The following is a 17253-nucleotide window of genomic DNA, read 5'->3' as shown; positions in this document are numbered from 1 at the left end:
ACGAATCTGTAGTACTTTCTCTTTCGAGTTAATATTCCTGTGGAAACACGGTCTTTATACTACGCCAGAGGTGCTCAATTTGCGAACATGTCTGTGGCAAATTAGTCGAACTATGACCAATTATCGCTCGTGAAAAGCAGTGAGAAGGTAATGAGCAGACACACATGCTACACTGTTACAGTTACAATTTCACACACTAATCCAAAGGAAAGCAGTATAGTATAGTAGATTCGTGGCGCACGGTGAAAATAGTTCAGACTTGTCAGTTCACATTAGAGATGACGTGCAAAATCACTAACGGTGATTTATCACAGTGATCGCCGAATCACGATCACGGTCGTGATTTAACTTCATTCACGACCGTGATTGCGATTATTTTATCTGGAGTGAATTTGCTCACTGCGATCGTAAGTCCTTGATCATTAAACAGAAAAACGTATTCAATATGATTTTACGATGAATTACATTACTATTCATGTTTGTAACAATCACTAGAAAAAACAAGAAATTCTAAAAGAATGATTTGCTAGGTAACATGTAGATTATAATTTATAATCATTAATTTATTCATTATTCTTCATTGTTTCTAATTATTCCTTCACTTTATACGATATAACTCGAATTTTTGTTTCGATGTCGTTAATATAAAATATACAGATTATGTGTCGCGTGTAAAGAACTGTTAGGTTTCTCCACCAATCAGAAACGATCACGAGAAATTACGATCACTGTAAAAAATCACCGTGATTGGGACGACGTGTTCGAATCACGAGTGATTCACAAGTAGCAGTTCACGCCATCTCTAGTTCACATATTGTTCGTTTTATTGTTTTTGAATTGTTAATCAGAGAGAACTCAATAATAATGAGACCTCTTTAAAGAGAATTCACATCTGACACGATTCCATGTACAGGTAAGCACGAAGTAATCTGTGTTCCTATCTTGTTACCTATTTCAAATACGATGCAGTCGCAATTGCTTATGGATGTTGTTTTGACAATCGATATTTGTTAATAAATAATGAACATTTAGAATCACGTTGCCTAGTTTTAGTCATCTATTAAGTATTAAAGCTTATTATCATTTATAAAGTGATAAACAAGATACGAACCAGATAAACCATATTAGCTGATTTAAAAAAAAAAATATTATACAGTGTTCGAATTAATTAAATTGAATGTTTCATACGGAACAGTAATTATTAACGTTTTTTACAGTACATCTATCAAAATGAGTAAATATTACTTTATTTAAATTTAAATATATATTTTTATACAAGTTTATTAAACGCAATAATTTCATTGCATCAAAACATTAGCATAATTCTTCAATTAACATTTATTACATGATAGACTTAGTATCATTGATATTTAATATTGTCATTAAAATTGAAATTTATATGTATTTATATTAGTAATTGTGTCATATATTGTTTAGGCTCAAGCGCATCCTTCAAATGGAGCGTGTTTTGAAAGCTGTACCAGCAGACCTAAGAGTAAAAATGGAGGCACTCGTGCATGATTTAACTTTGGCATTGGAAGAAAGCAGCAATGGTATAAATGTCAGACGCAGGTGGGGTATCAGAAGGAGAGCTCGTTCCACAGGCAATATCCGTAAGTGCAAGGAATCATATAATATATGACGATATAACATTTTGTTTCTTAAAGAATTCATTTGTCTATCCAGTGAGTCAACATTTTTTACAAGTACATTTTAAATAAAGACTAGTGACAAATACAAACATGGTCTAATCACATTTCTATGAAATCAGTTCCAGTCTACTTCTACGAGGCAGACAGGATTATTATCAAGATTGTCTTTGTAAAAACCATATTTCAGTAAACAAAGAAGTCAAATTTTATAAATCTTTGAGAAGTAAATTTTTGAATTGTGGAAAGCTGTAAATGAGTTTCAAAGATCATCTGTAAGTAGTTAATTTTTATTTCAGCATCATTGAATATGAACAAACACTCAGATGATAGTTCATCTTCCATTTGTGATATTCATATTCCAAAAAGTAATGCTGCCGCCTCCAAATATCAGTCTGACAGTGATGACACAAATCAGACCAAAAGATTTGCACGTTTTTCAAATTTAAACAATGCCAGCAACATTGAAAGTGATTCAGTGAATGAAAATTTTGTACCTAAAGTAAATCCAAGACGTAAAAGAAAATTTAAGAGAATGGTTATAGACTCAGATACTAATCCATCAACATCTCAAACAGTTGCAATTGTGTCGGCAACACTTGGAGATAAAAAAAGAATTGTTCGAAGTGATTGTAAGAATAGATATGGAACAATATGGTAATGTATTCCACAGTAACTGTATTTGTAAAATTTTGCGTGTTTAAGAAATCATTGCTTAGAAAATCCATCTTTTTCTGCAGGTGTGGAAAACGTAAAAGATCGTGCAGGGAACGTTCTACTGATTGTGAAATGAGATCGTTAAAACCAAACAGAACAGCAAAATCAAAAAATCGTGTTAAAATGCAGACTGAAGATGCTATTGAATGTTCAAGAATATCAAGTTCAAGTATCTCATCCAGTGATTCAGAAACAGGTCTGATTACAAATGATGAAGATCGGGAAGGTATTAAGCGATTTAATTTTCAAATACAGTAGAATACTGATAATCTGACATGCTCGGGACTTCGACACTGCCAGATTATTGAACTATACCACTATATATAAGCATGTAATTTCAATTTCGTACGAAGTATAGTTCGGGATAGTTGCCAAATGTAGGGCACGGTCGTAGTCAAATCCATGCGTGCCGGACAGCGCCGGATCAAGGGGAGGTCTGGGGGGGGTTGTAACTCTAGACCCCACGTTCCAGGGGGCCGTATTCTGTACCTTCCATTTTGTTATGATTAAATGTTATTTAATTTTATTTAAAATAAATTTCAATTTTTTAATATTTATGTATATTGTTGTGCTGTATTACAAAAAATACCACCTCCCTCTCCCCCCCTTCCGCTTTTCAACCAAGAGGGACCCCGAAAATCTGATAGCCCTGGGCCACAAAAAATCTTAATCGAGCCTGGGTACTGGACTATTGAATATCAGATTATCGGAATTCTATTGTACTAGATAATGCAGTTAATTAATTCTTTTAATTTTAGGGGATGATGAACAGTCAGACTGGATTGGTGAAACAAGTTGGTGGTGGGATGATGGTGAAACTGCTAATGAAGATAAACTTGCAACAGATCCAGCAAGAAAAAGTTATAGGCAAAGAATTCAAAGAATTCGGGAGGGTCTTAGCGGAAGAGAAATTCGCGCAGGTCGTCGGCATGTTGACAATAAGCCTGGATATTCGATTATCACATCGGCTAATGAAAAAGTGTCCAGATTTTTGCAAGATCCTACTCAAAGTGAACTTAAGTTGCATCCTATGCGTCAGCCTGAGCGAGAAAAACTTCGTGGACTGGCAAACTTATACAGTTTAAGTTTGAAAGGAGATTTAGGTTGCCCAATTTTGTATAAAACCCGACACACTACGCAAGCGATTTGTGTAGATCAAGTACCATTAAAAAGATTTTCAGATTACAAGAGATTAAGAAGAACACCGCCAAATACACCGAACCAAGAACCGGCATTGCATAACCAGGAATACCAAGTATCTAGCACAAGTTTTGGTTCGCAAATAATCACACCTACATCAAATTCAGATTCAATGCAAGTTCTACCAAAATTGTCTCACGTGGAATGGGATTCAAATAGTATGGATATAGAAATTCATGGGAAACAAAAATTTCATGATTTTGGTCACTCAAAATCGAGTTAATCCAAACAAAATTCATTTTTGTTAATTTGTTCTCTAAAATAAATTATATATATGTATATTCACACATGGTTTTTGCATAATACTTTCTCAAGGTAAAGAACACGATTGGTAATCTGTAAATGTACTGTGCAAGAAGTTGCATTCAATGTGCAATATTTGTTACTTCCTTTCTTAGTTTAGTTTAGTTTAGTTTATGCTCAGTCTCCCGGGAGAGGGGAAGTGCAATTTCCCACCCAAGGCCTCAGGTGTGGCTCAAACGCAGGTAGCGATCTCACAGCCCTGCAATAGGACTGTGGTGGGCGTTACCCGGGGATACTATTTCCCCCGGCTTTTACTTCCTTTCTTGATGCGCTAAAAGTATTTAATTGTATAAATTGTTAATCCCATTAGTTACATCTGTAATATATTTATATATTTCACAGTGTCTTAATTCAATCATTTGCTCTCATATTATTTAATTTTACAACTTTATTTAACATAGTTTACACAGCATATTAACATTAAAGATCATTCAAGTAATTACATGTAAATATTACATAACAGATGTTCATATGATGAATCCTAAATGAAAATCTATTCCTTGTTATTTTTTATTAAATGTTTATTTTATATACAGTCTATTTCGTTCAAGGACAAAAATATATGGCAATGAAGTATTCAAATTATAATACATACTAATCCAATATACCGATATATTTTAAGTTGTGAACACGTTATTTATTTAATGTTCAAAATTATCTACCTTCACTTAATTTTTTGGTAGCTGCCTTTACGTTTTCATTAGCAATCATTTGGAACTCTTGAAATCGTTGTGACACTCTTTGGTTCATCTTCAAGTACTTCTCCATACAATTTAGTGCACACTTTTCTTCCTTTGCTTTAATATCCCGTCCAGTAAAGTCAGTTATGCAATCAGTAAAACAAACTTCTGATAATCTGTTATAGGACGTCAGGAAATCTCGAAACTGGAGTACAAAAATATCAGTCATTCAAAGTTTCCATTACATATGATTTATTTCGTTTACCGCGTTTAAAAATTTAACGATTCGTTATATTTCACATTCATAAATACATTGTTCATTCACAATAGTTTGATGAAATCTTTCTACAATTTCGGAAGTCACTACAAATACATACGGCTTTAATCTGCTCAGAATCCACATTTGTAGGAACCTGCATTGCCATTACAATAAATTATTTATTTTCTAAAAGAACCTGTATAAATTACTAATGCACTTTATAAATCGAAAGATATTTTGACGTGAATAATTGTTAGGTTAGTATGAAATTATTCCCGTACAACACGTGCGCACCATTCCACATAGACTCTGAATGCACATGGTAATTCACAAGTGTTCGATAGTCATCTTGGAAGCATCTGATAGGCTATACAAATCTTCGATCCTAAAACTATCCAATTCGGTGTACAAAAATCTTAATTCACAGCTGTGCATTGAAAAGTTTTTCACATTATTCCACTTATACATATTTTGGAACACATTTATAACGTTTACTTTTTAAATATGAATCCCATTTATGAGAACAAAAAGGTGAAACAATATTGTAAATAATCGTTTACAACAGTAATATATCAGTTCTCAAAGTTTACTAATTCATAACATCTATGAAATCCATTCAACGCTTATATAAGTCGGTATTAATTAGATGTACCATTTAGTAACACCTAATTTTCATTAAGTGGCAATTGTAAACAATTATTGTTGTCAGTCGATTAGCTCTCAAATTTTTGGTTGGAAAATTAGTGTAACTGACAAGGTAGTGAAGCTGTTAAGTTTTTTTGTGAAATAAATAATATGTGGAGTAAAAAACAGTGGATTATTAATTGATATACGTAATAACATGTGTGGTTTCAAAACCTTAAGATCAACAAAACATTTGGAAAAGATGGGACAAAATAAGTATAAATAATGTGTGTAACAGGTAATATCGTAAATAAAAACGGGGACTAGTTATTACAACAGAGGAATTGTCAGTGAAACGGAATAGAGGACAAAGCTTGTAGAAAATGAGCAGATGTTTCGTGTCGACAGTTGACCGCGGTGCATCAACCATAGTGGGCTGAGCCTTTATTTCGGTTACATCGAAACGTTCGTGTTTTATTTAGGAGGTGAGCAGTAAGTAGATAAATGCTTTTGTTATATTTATTTATTATATAATTTTTACATGAAAATCACAATAATAGTAAACGACGACTTATAAATACATCATCTACTATCAATTGCATATATAATATTTTACGATTTTTAGTAAATAATAATATATGTTTATTCGTACGTACTGAGATTTAATCTGTTTTTTTTTAATCATTAGTATTAAATTTTACAAGAATAAGTAACAGAAGTGTACGAGATATGCTAATAACCATTATTAATTACGGATTTCATTTTATTACAAAATTAAAATTTATACTGTATTTATATTTTATACTTGCATAACCTTTTTATTGAAGTTTCCGTTAGAATTGCGTAATAATACTTTAAAAAGAAGGTATGTAATAAGAAAAGTCTTTTCAAGTTACCGTCTTTTATGATGAATTTAACGCCATCCGTTGGTCACGGTAATGAATCAAAGACAGGTGACAAACGAGGGTTCATAAAAGCAACAAAAAGTTCAAATACGTTACCGTTACATTATGCAAACATCACTCAAAATGTTCACGTAGTTAGAATATATCTGATACACATTTTTTATTTAAGTTATGTTTATATAAAGATATCGGTATTTCAGTTGAACTAAATTTTAGTTGAATTTCTCGAGATTGGAAGATGTTGCCCACAAAATTCTTTTCCTTTTTATTAGTCATTAATCATAATGGTTTATTTACAATATTGCTGCTGTGTTTACTTACCCTTTTAATGGGAATATTACATGCATCGCAAGTTAACCGATAAAAACCAAAGTGAGTATGATTTTGTTTGAACCTCGTTTCATACAGTATAATATAAAACGTTTTAAAATCTGTCACATTTTCGACATCAAATATGGTTCTCTACGCTACCATAAGTGAATTACTGGAGCACTAAGCACTGATTTCTATAGATGGCGCTCTCTGTCAGTTTTTCACGTCTATTTGTTTCGCACAATTTATCTCCCATTTTCTCGGAATGTTCCGTTATAGTATACACCTTATTTTATTTGTATTTAAACTCACAGTGATATATAAAAGAACATTACATCAAGGTTTAAAACATGTATACTAATTTTCTTTCATTATTTAATTATTACCAAAAATTATTTTAATGAAATTCTGTAATTTCAGAAAATCGATCAAGAATAACGGCACACAATTTGAATTACTAAAGTGTTTACAAAGATGCCTATCGACAATCGAAATGTCCCTTCGATTGGTAGATCATCAAATTTTACTCTGGGTAAAAGACCACTGTCAACAAAATCGCAACAAAGGTCATCCGCGAAAATTACTGTACAAAATAAAAATCCGTTTACCCAGAAAGTAAGGGTACCAAGTAATTCGGCGGGAAAGCAACAAAGTAGTAATAACGTATTTCTACAAACAAAAAGTATGGAAGAAAATAGAATCGTCCAGAAGGATCGTACAGAGTACGTCGACAGACGTTCCAACGATATAGATTACGATGATCCAATTGCTATGTTGCGTAAAGAAATACAAGATTGGAAAATAAACGAAATTTTAACCTCTAGAACCGAAGAGAGACTCACTGGAACTCCCAGTGAACAACGTACTTTCAGTTATGGTATGCTTACCGATCGAATTAAAATATGTAAACCTAAAATAATTCTGTTCCATTTGCGATTAACTACAAGTTTTATTATTTGCAGTCGCTTCAGGGGAAACCACGAAGAGGTTACGAACACAGCGAAGTCCCTGCAATCCCCTCAAATCCGTCAGGACGTACATCGACTGCTCGGCTGTAACGTGAGTACTACACTCTTTTTTTATTTCTGGTGTGGATTTAGACCTATGATCGAGTCCAAGAGGGAATCGACCCCTCTTGTCCAAGTCTTTTTTCGGCTGTTCGATTTGAGAATAAAGACCACGCGAAATCAAACTTAATTGGCTGCTCAAGGCCATTGTGAATTGTCGTTCTCACTACTCTGGCTAACTAGTTGCTCCATCTGTCTTGTTCGTTGGCACTATATATATAACCGAAGAAGGGGGAAATGGTGCACCTTATGTCTGATGGATAGTGTAAGAATTTCTGTACCATTGTTTACTTTTTATGTAACTAAGAAAAATTATGTTATCAAAATTGTAGTCGATGCAGTACCACTAGAAATAAGGGCTTATAATGCTTTCTCCACCAAGTCGATTCTTTCTTTGACTTAAATGTAAATTTTTAACGCTATGTTGTGTAGTTGCTGAATTTGAATTAGTATCGCAAATTTAAATTTTTTGTACGTGATGGTATATCCTGCGTCGCTATACATATATAAACACATATGTATATGTATATTTTTTATTACGCACGACGGTGTTCTTTGCCATGCAAAATATTTATGTATATATATATTTCGTGTGTCCGTTTAAGTGCAACTTATGGGATAAGTGTTTTTTTGTTATCGTACTACAATAACTTTTCTAACAACGTGACCAAGGTAAGTGGAGACCAAATTTATGACAACGAAATTTTCCGGTAATAAATAGTTAACACGAGCACTCGCGACTACGTTCAGGACACACGTGTATGTTTTTTTTTACGTACGATAAAACGTGACCGAGTCGATTGTCATGCGTCGTCGAAACAGTCAAGAAAGAGGACCGAGAGTGCCTTACGTAAGTAACTGTAAATGAAGAACGATGGGAGAGACAAGACTGTCTATCTTCACCGGTGCAAGTACACACGCGAGAAAGACTACGTCATTCTGGAATTTTCGAAAGTTTCGTCTAACCGGTTTCTGATTGTAGACAGTAAGACTCGTTCAGCTTACTGGGTGATACTCCGTATCCAGATGAACCTCTTGTAACGCATTTAACGTCATTAACTCGTTTATTTCCTTAAGACAGACACTGGATCTTTTCATTCATAATTCTCGCAATATTAAAGATATCAACGAGCAATCCGTTAATACAATTTACATTCGGAACATTTTCCCGCCATTTGTTCCTTTTGAAAATTGGAGGGAAATGTTCGAGAACAGGGCTGAAAATTAATCGTTAGGATCATCACAGGACTTTGATTGTCTTTAAAAAATAATAATAAATTACAAGTGTGTACCTAACCGTGGAATCACACAAAATAATTTATAGTTCGATAAGTTTTAACCTCATCTAACAACCCAGTTGGCTTCTACGCTCTTTCGATACAACGCGAGCGAATTTTAAATTTTCCCGCTCTTTTGACGCACTGCATGGCGAACCATTAACGTGCACAGCCCCGCAGCTTATTCAGAGGCCGTTCGGAACTTGTTTCGGTAGTCGTGTCACGAATGAAAAATGATAATGAGCACAGTGCTGTAGGTTAGTGAGAACAATAGCCACTTACGCTAATCAACGGGGACGCATGCCATGCGCGTTCGTGTAGTAAAAATATTTTCGGTCGATGGCTCGTGCAACGAATGACAAAAGTCCGCCGTGAGGAAAGACATTGCCGAATTTGTCCCCGACCATGAAGTCGTTCCTCCATCGTGACTGAATCTTTTTTTTATTATCGTGCCGCGGCACGTACCGTCTGTCATTTCGCCGACGCGAGCCGACGAGGCTTGTGCGTGTCGAGGCTCTTTACCGCCGTCTAGTCACGAGGGGCCCCGAGGACATTCGTCTTGAGTACCTACCCCACCTTTTCCTCCACCTCCAAACGCGTCCGTTCCCATATCGCCGTTTAATAAATGTAAACGAAAAAATAAAATCTCCCGGAGGAACTCAAGGTCCACGAGGAAACGAGACATCGCGAACGCGGCCAGTTCATCCGGATAATGATGTAGGTTAGGTTCCCAGCGGTGTGTATCGCAAAAATCAACATTCTTCGGCGGAGCCGGGATCCGCAAAAAGCGCGAAACCGGTTTTGCCCTCGTAAATGGCACACGAGCCGTGCGAACGGGTAGACAGACGCGCGACGACGAGAAAGACCGAGTGAGAGTAAAGGCGGACGGAGAAGAAGCCGGATCGTTCGGACACGTTGATTTACAGTAAACCAATTTTTCAACGATATTTCTTCGAAGTCTGGCCAGAAAAGGAAAACGAATTATTTTAAAGAACCGCAGCACGGTCGTGATCTCGTCTCGTTACAAATTTGTTTCGTACCCTTTTTAGTATAAAACGATATACAGTAAATCCTCGATGAGTGTTCGAAGGCTACTCGACACTGAACATTAACACTAGAATTACCGAACCCGTCGGAATGACGGATTTTAGATTTTTTATTTTACAATTACTGAAATCCTAGAGAAACTTTCATCGGAATTTATGTTAACATCTACTTTCTTATACACTTTATATTATAGTATACTCAGTTATATTGCATTATATATTACACGTATTAATACCTATATTACACAATTTATTTAACTTAGCATACATTCAATGCAGGTAGTTCTAGTGGTAAATATTTCATAATCTAACGGCCGTATGCGGCTGAAACAAATATCATTGGCTTCAGAATTTCAAGCTCTATCACTGTGCTAAACGTCATTAAAAAGTCATTGTTACACCTAGGGACCTATCTTTGTCAGTGCAGTGAAACCTTTGAACATTCATCGAGGATTTACTGTACATACATGTAGCCGTAAGTAAACCATTGACAAGCGGGTCCTATTCGAGATCACTATCGGACGAAAAATTGATTCACGGTGGAATATTATTTCCTATACGTTTAAGAAATCCACGGACGGTGAATGGAAACTGAAGAGATGGTAAACTGAAAGTAGATGGCAGACTATTCTTACGACCCTGAGTGAGGTCTAAGATCACTTATGCTCCATATTTATGGCAATTCTTTTGTCCCAGCACCCGAAACACGAGCCCCCAGCTATCGGTCGATTTTACTGCACCGCACTATTATATCTTTTCCACCAACAAGTACATCATCATCGTGTTGACAGATGTAAAACGAATCTCATCTTTGCCAGGCTTGTTTCTCATTGTAACCGAGACCTACACACCAACCTCGTTACTTTACCGTACAGCCGATTCATCATACGGCCTTAACAGTAATAGACCGATGCATTTCTGATTCGTCAGCCACGGTGTACGTGTTTTTTTACTACTTTTTTTACGTAACGCTACGCGCAACGCTGCTCACGTGACGTCAGCTTGTACTCTCAATGCTGTGTGTCCGACAGTCCAGCATCGTCGGCGGACATGAAATTCTTGTGGAGAAAGCGTACACACTCGAGCGCAGCCCAGATCCAGGATGACTGTAAACGCAATAACAACGCCTAGCGCACCCTGAACCAAAAAAAAAAATTCGAACACTCCCGTATCGTGCTCTGACGCCGTAAGACAACCAACCGTCGACTTTAACCGAGACGATTCGTATTCAAGATTAAAAATTCACGCCGCGAAGAGACATTACCGTGTACATTTAATCTGTCTACGAGATACGTTTCTTTTTTTTTTCTTTTTTACGTAACACCGGTGACCGTGACGTCAGCCTATGCGTCGTGTGTAGGCTGCCATGCACGGTCGCCGTTGTTGTCGGGGCAGAGAGACACACGGAAATCTTACGGAGAAAGCATGGTTGAGCCGTAACCCAGATCCAGAGAACGGCAAGGCCAATGTACGCAGTCGAATGAAAAAACTGCTAACGCACGACGACGACGATGACAACGTCACATAACCATAGGAGAAACGAGTAACAGTATCGTGTGGCGGAACGTGTGTATGTATGCACGTATATACGTCCGAGAGAACGTCGTCTCCTACATAGTACATTTGTTTCTCTGAAACGTGTCTGTTACGAAACGCAGGTTCGGCCTTGTATATAGAGCTCGGCCACGAACGGGCACGAAATTTTTCGTTCGACCGCCGTCGTCGCTCCTTTTCCTATGCTCTCTCAGGGAGCGTTGTGTTGTGTCGTCGAGCTTGATTGTATATACCGTCGCCGTCGACATATTCGTAAAGGAACTCAGCCAGCCACGTTTTTTACGTAACGCTACGCGTAACGCCGGCCCGTGACGTCAGCAACACACTCGGGCGTCGCGCCAGCCACCAACGACGACGCCGGACGCGGAATTCTCAGGCGAAGGAAGCGAACGATGACGGGCGAAAGGAGCCGATGGAAGCCGAACGCGTAGGCACCCACCGCGCGCGCTCGCAAAAGGGTAAAGGGGGTGGGTAAGCATAGTTTTGCACGAGGCGGCAACGTTGCCGAGAGCGTCTGTTAGGTTCAAGGGTACGGAGCGGAGGTTGCTCGTCCCGGCGGGCCGACCACCGACAGCCTGGCCGGCCTGGCCCCGCGCCGCCGTGAAGCAGTTGGTCGCTTTCGTCCAACGGGAAACTCCTTGAAAAATCTACGCGCAAGAAACTCTCCTTCTCGTGGCACTCTACGTCACTGTTCTAGACGATTCGTTTTCGGAGAAATTCCCGTTTGGAATGCGGGACTAACAATGTAAATGGCCTCTCCTCTCCCTAGCTCACGATACACCACCGTCCACACGACCGTTTGGGGAATTTAAAAATGTCCTCGTTCTCCATTCTTAGCTGCACACTGTAGAGTACTCGACGTTAGAACATAAGCTGTACTCTGGGTTCGTGTATCTTCGGTATATACATGTATTTTTTTACTGTGATTTACGATGAATTTTAGGTGTAAGGAACTTGAAATATACCGGAACAGATTTTATTGTAATATTGAAGGAGGTTAGCATTCTCCTCAGTACACGATTCGTGTTTTCTTTACGATGGACGTGAACCATGGCTAGAAATTATTTTACCCAGCTGTTGGTCAGTAGAAAAATATTTTTAAAGCCTACTTGTTCTATAGGGTATCTTGTAATTAGACTGCGGATGTTTGTGCATTTATTGCTGTCCCTTAACTTGGAAAATGCAATAAATTAAAGATTTTTTAATTTTAATACTAGTTTAATACTTACTTTATTACTTTTATTTAAGATTAGTATAATACTGTATATGTGTTATGATTAATGTTGTAATGCCTCTAACACATAATTCGAAATTCTGTTCCATTTTAATTTTCAGACAGTACGTAGTTCATACCTGACATTGTGAATTTGCATAAACTTTCGCAGTTTACCTACAATCAATTATAAATTCGTATCCAATATTAGTTACAAACATGTTGCTTAGAAATTAAATGGTAGTTTACGTTTCATTATTTTGAAGTTTTTTGTCAGTTACCAGTCTTTGTTTGTCGAGGTGAATTTTTTCGTAGTTACAGCGTATAATAACATATAAACTATTAACTATAAATATTTAACATATAGATTAACCTTACTATTCTCCTCGGATCTATACGACGGGAAAGAAAGATTATATATTTCGGTAGGTATTACGTTCATAAATATTTGTTTCTATTGTTTTATTAGAGAGATTATTCTAAAATTTAGAATAGTTTTATCCGACAGAATACAAACGTGACGAGTAAGTGAAGAGAACAGCACGGTTAAATATCAGAAAATTAAAGATTTTATTACGTTCAAGTTATATATTTCTCGTGAAATAGGAACCCTGAACGTTTTTAATGGTGCGGGCATAAGGTAGCGAAGTTACCAACGGGACAAAGAAAGCGTTTTAAGCTATACCTGATCGGCAGTAAGCTAACAAACGAGTGGTAAAGAACCGTGCAACTGTCCCGCCAGACCTTCCGGAATATTCCGTGTTTACGGGAAAAACTTGGATCGTTTATTGACCCAAGAATTATAGTTACGGAGGGGGAAGAAGGAGAGAAGACCTTGGTGTACAATTTTAGGGTTGCTGCACTCCTTTGTGCTTTGAATTTCTGTTTTAGGCAGCGAAATCATCCGTGCTCGGGAACTTCAGCCCTATAAATATCTCGCAGAGGGAGATCGCAACTATTTGCAAACGTTTAAAAATACATTATCTACACGTTTCGGTCCATTTGCGTTAGGTGCACATACCGAGAGGAATTAATTTACAAAAAAAAAGAACAATATCAACGTGCACATCGGTGTAGACGAATATCCAATTTTTATTCGGGTTTACAAAGAAGATACAAATAGCTGTGTGAGTTATTTGTAGGTTCGTTTACTTAACACTAGGTTTACGGGACGCGTCATTTTGACGCATTTCGAATGCTTTCTAACCTCGAAATTCTCTATGTGGTATACCTATCTCTATAGCTATGCATTAATTTCAGAGATCATAAATTGTGTATTATATAAAATAAGTTGTTTTTTAAAGAAAATCTGCGGGTTCGTTGATGCGTGCCGTGGAGATACCTACACGATAAGTGCCCGTAAACCTAGTGTTAAGAGAGTCATTTGTCATCGAAGAAATGCGCGGAGATCCAGGGCCCGATCTAGCTCTTCCGCCACCTTGGGCAAAAATGATTTTTCCCGCTCTTTATATTTAATTACAAGTAATTATTTTAAAATTTATATTTTGACAGTGAGGGAAATTTTTTGTTGAATAACAGAAGTCTTTTGTTTTATAAAACATTTAATATTAAAAAAAAACAGTAACAAAATAAAATATATAGGTAGGAGGCAGGTACATCCACGAGCAAACTCGGCTTCCACTAGGGGAAAAAGTGACGTAGGAGAAGGGTCTCCTACCACTTGGTAAATTTGTTTCAAGTACTGAAATAAATGTTAAAATGCTACTTTTTCCCGTAGCGGAAACCGAGTTTGCTCGTGAAGGTACTTATTTTTTAAATTTCAAAAAGAAACGCGTCTTATAAAATATTTTTAAAAATCAATAAAAAAACAACGTAAACACAACGTCACAAATTACATTAAAGAAGTTTTAAAAACATTTCCAACTTAAAACAAATCTTCCAACTTTTTCTTGGTCAATTCTTTTATAATTTCTTTCAAGCATATTTTATCACCTAACTCGTGTTTTATACGTTATTTATATTATATCACATCCAATCCATTTAAAATACAGTAAACATTCATTAAATGAAGTCTCTTTTATGACATATTGGCAACGCCCCTCGCACACACGCATTTCTCACACACCTGTGTATAACCCCCTACTCTGCTGTCTAGCAAGGAAGGTATCGCGTTTGACTCGGGTATACATTTTTTTGGTATCTCTCAAAATAACGGAAGTAGTAAAGTGATCAGAAACTACATGCATCTAGCCCACCTTACATGTAGTTGCGTCGCAGAAGTGAACGAACGATTGGTGGGGAAAGCGCGCGGATGATTGGCGCTCGTTTATTGTACCATGCCTAGAATTTTTGCCCTCTACGACCCCGAAACGTGCAATAAACGAATGTCTACTGTAATAATTATATAGGTGACTTAAAAAAAAGGGAAACATTTTTTTTAGTAAAAAATACTAAATTCAAACATGTATTACCCACTTTGTACCGCTTTTTCAAAAAGTTTTACTTTTTTTTTCTTAGTTTTTATTGATTTTAATTTTCTTTTACTACCAATTTTTCCGCTTTACGCAGTTGTCTTGCTGTGGAGATCATCGTGGCTCCGTGGGTGGTACCTAATGTATATAACGAGGCAGAAATTTTACCACGATCGTTCGCGATCTTTTTCGAGGCATAGAGAATTTCCTGGCAACGATCCCGGCCGATCAATAAAAACAGAAAGTAGAAAGTCACCGAGTTGGGTATACGTCCTGCCGCTGCTCTGTTTGACCTCGGCCCTGACGCGTCGAGAGATCCACGGGAAACGGATTTACAACTCTTGACACTCTTGCGGTCTTTCGCGCCACCGTAGCCGCCCTGCGGCGATTGCACTGTGGCCCCGAGAGTCATTGTTGTGGAGGACCGAAAAACGGCATATAGTCGGCCCTCCATATTCAATGTCGTCCATGCTGGTGGGGGTTTAATTAAACGAACGGATGTGGCTTCGATCATTCTTCGAGCTTTGTCGCGATCATTGTCATTTTTACATATTTTAACGGAGGAGGGTTTACTTTTCCGACTTCCGGCTTAGTAACATACCCACAATTGTGGATTGGAGTAGTTAACCGCATACGATGTTCTGGTAAGCTGCGTGGACAAGACATAGTACAGTAAATCCTCGACGAGTGTTCGAATTTTCCTCAGCACTGAACATTAAATTCAGGGTGTGTCAATAAGAACTACTCTTTAAAATAATTTATTACCTGTAGGTTGTATCAAAGAACGTTTTAATTAATTATGTAGCATTTTAAGGGATGCATGGAATGGATACAATTTGATTTTTTTATCTTATTTTTTTAAGATATTAAGGTGACCCTGAGTTTTTTCAAGGTCAATGCATCCCTTTTTTAATACCATAATACTATAGGCCACGGAATTCGTCCTTCCATTGACAACTATGGGGTATTAAAAAAAAGAGTCAAGGTCACCTTGATATCTCAAAAAAATAAGCTGTAGAAAAATCAAATTGTAACGTGGTATGTTAGATAGTAGTTCTTATTGACGTACCCTGTATTTCATAAACTAATGGCCATATGGGGCTGAAACAAATATAGTTAGCATCAGAATTCCAAGCTCTATCGCTGTGCTAAACATCTTTAAAAAGTCAGGAGCCTTCGAACACTCATAGAGGATTTACAGTATATCGACTTTCGATTTCTAATATAATTTAAACACATTTAATGACACTTTATTTTTATAAGATAAGTTTATATAGTGGAGCATACGTTTACTGGATAGAAATAATGAAATAAAAAAAAATGAAAGTATCTTCATTAATGAGAGAAATATGTTAGTTTTACTAGATACCTTATAAATAGCATATTTTTCAAGGTATTGTTGGACGGTAACTTGTAAGGTACTGTAAGGGTTAAATATTCTTTACCCACGGATACTGTGATTGACCTCTGAACCGTGATTTCTCTTCCGGAGCGTGTCGGTTCCGTCTGGTCGCGGCTGTTTGCTACCCTCGGGTGGCGTAACGGTGAATTTCCATCGAGATGATGTCGTTACGACGGCGAACATAGGTATATAAATACATATACGGCTACCGGGAAAAATGCAAAAATCTCAGCCGCGGCAGCAGAAAAATCCGTCCGCGTCCTTTGTGACCCCCCCGCCTTGGTTCATATTATACATTGCGCATTCAGTGAATAACATCTGCTTAATCGGACAATGGGCTCACGGGTACGGTTCCGTTGGGCCTTTTATTATACACACAGCGTCTCAAAGAGTACGACGAAGGGCCTGAAAAGGGGCTCCCTTTCCTCCCCAGACCCTGGGATCTTTAAGACGGTCCCAAACATCTGCCCGTTTCGGTGGGCCGCCTAGAGAAAGAGAGGTTCTCCACGGCACACGTGTCCGTTCGGCGTGAAAAGGGATCGTCGACGTGGCTCATTGTGATCGAGGGACGCGCAAAACGGGAAGTGACAATTGACATCTGTCCCTATCGAGG

The 17253-nt window shown here is 37.3% G+C and overlaps 2 protein-coding genes across 2 annotated transcripts; one reads left to right on the top strand and one right to left on the bottom strand.

The window, feature by feature from the left end:
- Positions 1-786: 786 nt before the first annotated feature.
- LOC107193563 (G patch domain-containing protein 2-like) lies at positions 787-3789 on the top strand. The gene is made up of 5 exons (XM_015583035.1): positions 787-913; positions 1438-1613; positions 1949-2306; positions 2390-2592; positions 3125-3789. Exons 1-5 carry the CDS (start codon positions 906-908, stop codon positions 3787-3789), a joined length of 1410 nt encoding a protein of 469 aa, XP_015438521.1. The 5' UTR covers positions 787-905.
- Positions 3790-4523: 734 nt separating this feature from the next.
- LOC107193429 (mitochondrial import inner membrane translocase subunit Tim9-like) lies at positions 4524-5102 on the bottom strand. Its single transcript, XM_015582871.1, has 2 exons — positions 4927-5102; positions 4524-4754 (listed from the first exon to the last, which is right to left on the bottom strand). Exons 1-2 carry the CDS (start codon positions 4972-4974, stop codon positions 4524-4526), a joined length of 279 nt encoding a protein of 92 aa, XP_015438357.1. The 5' UTR covers positions 4975-5102.
- Between the last annotated feature and the right edge of the window lie 12151 nt (positions 5103-17253).

Source organism: Dufourea novaeangliae, unplaced genomic scaffold, assembly GCF_001272555.1.
Source record: "Dufourea novaeangliae isolate 0120121106 unplaced genomic scaffold, ASM127255v1 scaffold6, whole genome shotgun sequence".
NCBI classification, from domain to species: domain Eukaryota; kingdom Metazoa; phylum Arthropoda; class Insecta; order Hymenoptera; family Halictidae; genus Dufourea; species Dufourea novaeangliae.
The sequence above is the reverse complement of the archived record's forward strand: the minus strand, read 5'-3'. Positions and strand labels throughout refer to the sequence as shown.